The sequence below is a fragment of the Pteropus vampyrus genome, unplaced genomic scaffold (assembly GCF_000151845.1).
Source record: "Pteropus vampyrus isolate Shadow unplaced genomic scaffold, Pvam_2.0 Scaffold154, whole genome shotgun sequence".
NCBI classification, from domain to species: domain Eukaryota; kingdom Metazoa; phylum Chordata; class Mammalia; order Chiroptera; family Pteropodidae; genus Pteropus; species Pteropus vampyrus.
Window position 1 is genome coordinate 280,703 of NW_011888935.1, and position 1,478 is coordinate 282,180.

General features: G+C 38.4%; 1 protein-coding gene across 1 annotated transcript in view; it reads left to right on the forward strand.

Moving 5' to 3' along the window:
• The window catches only part of WBP4 (WW domain binding protein 4), a 20,213-nt gene extending 19,307 nt beyond the window's left edge, over positions 1-906 (forward strand). Inside the window, exon 10 of the mRNA XM_011369736.2 lies at positions 408-906. Coding sequence (XP_011368038.1) covers positions 408-615 — 208 coding nt within the window. The 3' untranslated portion in view covers positions 616-906. The remainder of the gene's footprint in view (positions 1-407) is intronic.
• Positions 907-1,478: the final 572 nt, after the last annotated feature.

Sequence of the window (1,478 nt, forward strand, 5' to 3'; positions counted from 1 at the left end):
TCCTGCTCTTGACATTGAGACTCCCTAGTTTTCATCTTGTGCTGTGTAAGCCCCTGGAGTCTTGTCAGGCCATGGCAAAGTCATTTTCCATAAACACATCTCACTTATCCACCTGTATAACTTGAACTGCTAAGCACATGTAAGCACAAGCATTTCTGTAGATGATACACGCTTGGCACAAGAGGAATAAGAGAATCAATGGGATTTCTTGACGTGCCCACCTACGTAAGTGCTCAGTATCTTCACGTTAGAAAATCAGTATTTGTAATAGTTTCCCACTCCAAAATGACCAACTTCTAACTTCTCACTGTTTTCAGAAAGATGATCTTGGGAATATGGAATACCCACCAGTTACGCGAAAATGTGTCTTAGTCAAGTAATGGTTTTGTTTTTGCTTTCTATTCCAGTGAGGAGGTAGACTTGGAACTTCCAAGCCCTGAAAATGAATATGTATCAACTTCAGAAGCTGAAGCTGGGGAACCCAAAGTAGTTTTTAAAGAAAAAACAGTCACTTCACTTGGAGTCATGGCAGATGGAGTGGCCCCAGTCTTCAAAAAGAGAAGAACTGAAAATGGAAAATCTAGAAATTTAAGACAACGAGGTGATGACCAATAACTGTAAAAGAGCTTTTTCTACCTGCTTTTTGGACAGAATAGAGACTCCGCATCTTAAAAGCTTCTCTGTTATTTCTAAATACTTTAAGCTAAAAATTTAGATTTATTCTAAATGTATTTTATGTGAATTTAAAATAAATCTTTTCATGTGAAATTTATTTTTGTTCCTAAAATGGAAGCCTACCGCATTGCATTGTAATACAGTGTATTATGTTCAGTGTCTAAAAAATGCTAATTATGTCATAAGATGCTATGTATCTGTTATTTAAAACATGGAAAAGCAAGGCCTTTATTCCATTCTTGCTCGTATGAACATACCTTCACTGAAAATGCATTACTTTTGCACACGGTTATTAACTGTTATCCAAGACATGAGTACCAGACCTCATAAGAGAAGATTCACAGCCCAGTGATGATTCAGTTCTGAGGATCCTATCGGAAGGCTTATAGAAAGTGTATGCATATTGGCTTATGCCACTCAATTTAAGGTCAAGGGCCAAGAATAAGGACTGCAGCTCAGGTACTTCAAATGCAGTGCTTAATATAAAGTGCACATTGTGCCGAGTTCAGTTCCAAGCCACAACCATTGCTTAAGCGTCTTTCCTTTTAGCTAGGCGTTATGCTAGGAGCTGGGGATACAGAGAGAAATAACACGTATCCCTAGTCATGACTTCACGTTCTAGCATAGTCCTTTTTCCCTCAGTCTGCACTCCGTTAGCAGCTGTATGTGTACTGGGAAATCTTGTTAAGGTGTATTTAAAACAATGTAGATGAAGGCTTGAACAAGAATAGTAAGGTCTCCAGCTTCAGCAAGAGTTTCTAGAGTTCCCTTAGATGAGAAATTCCCTGTTTTCCGGTTAAATT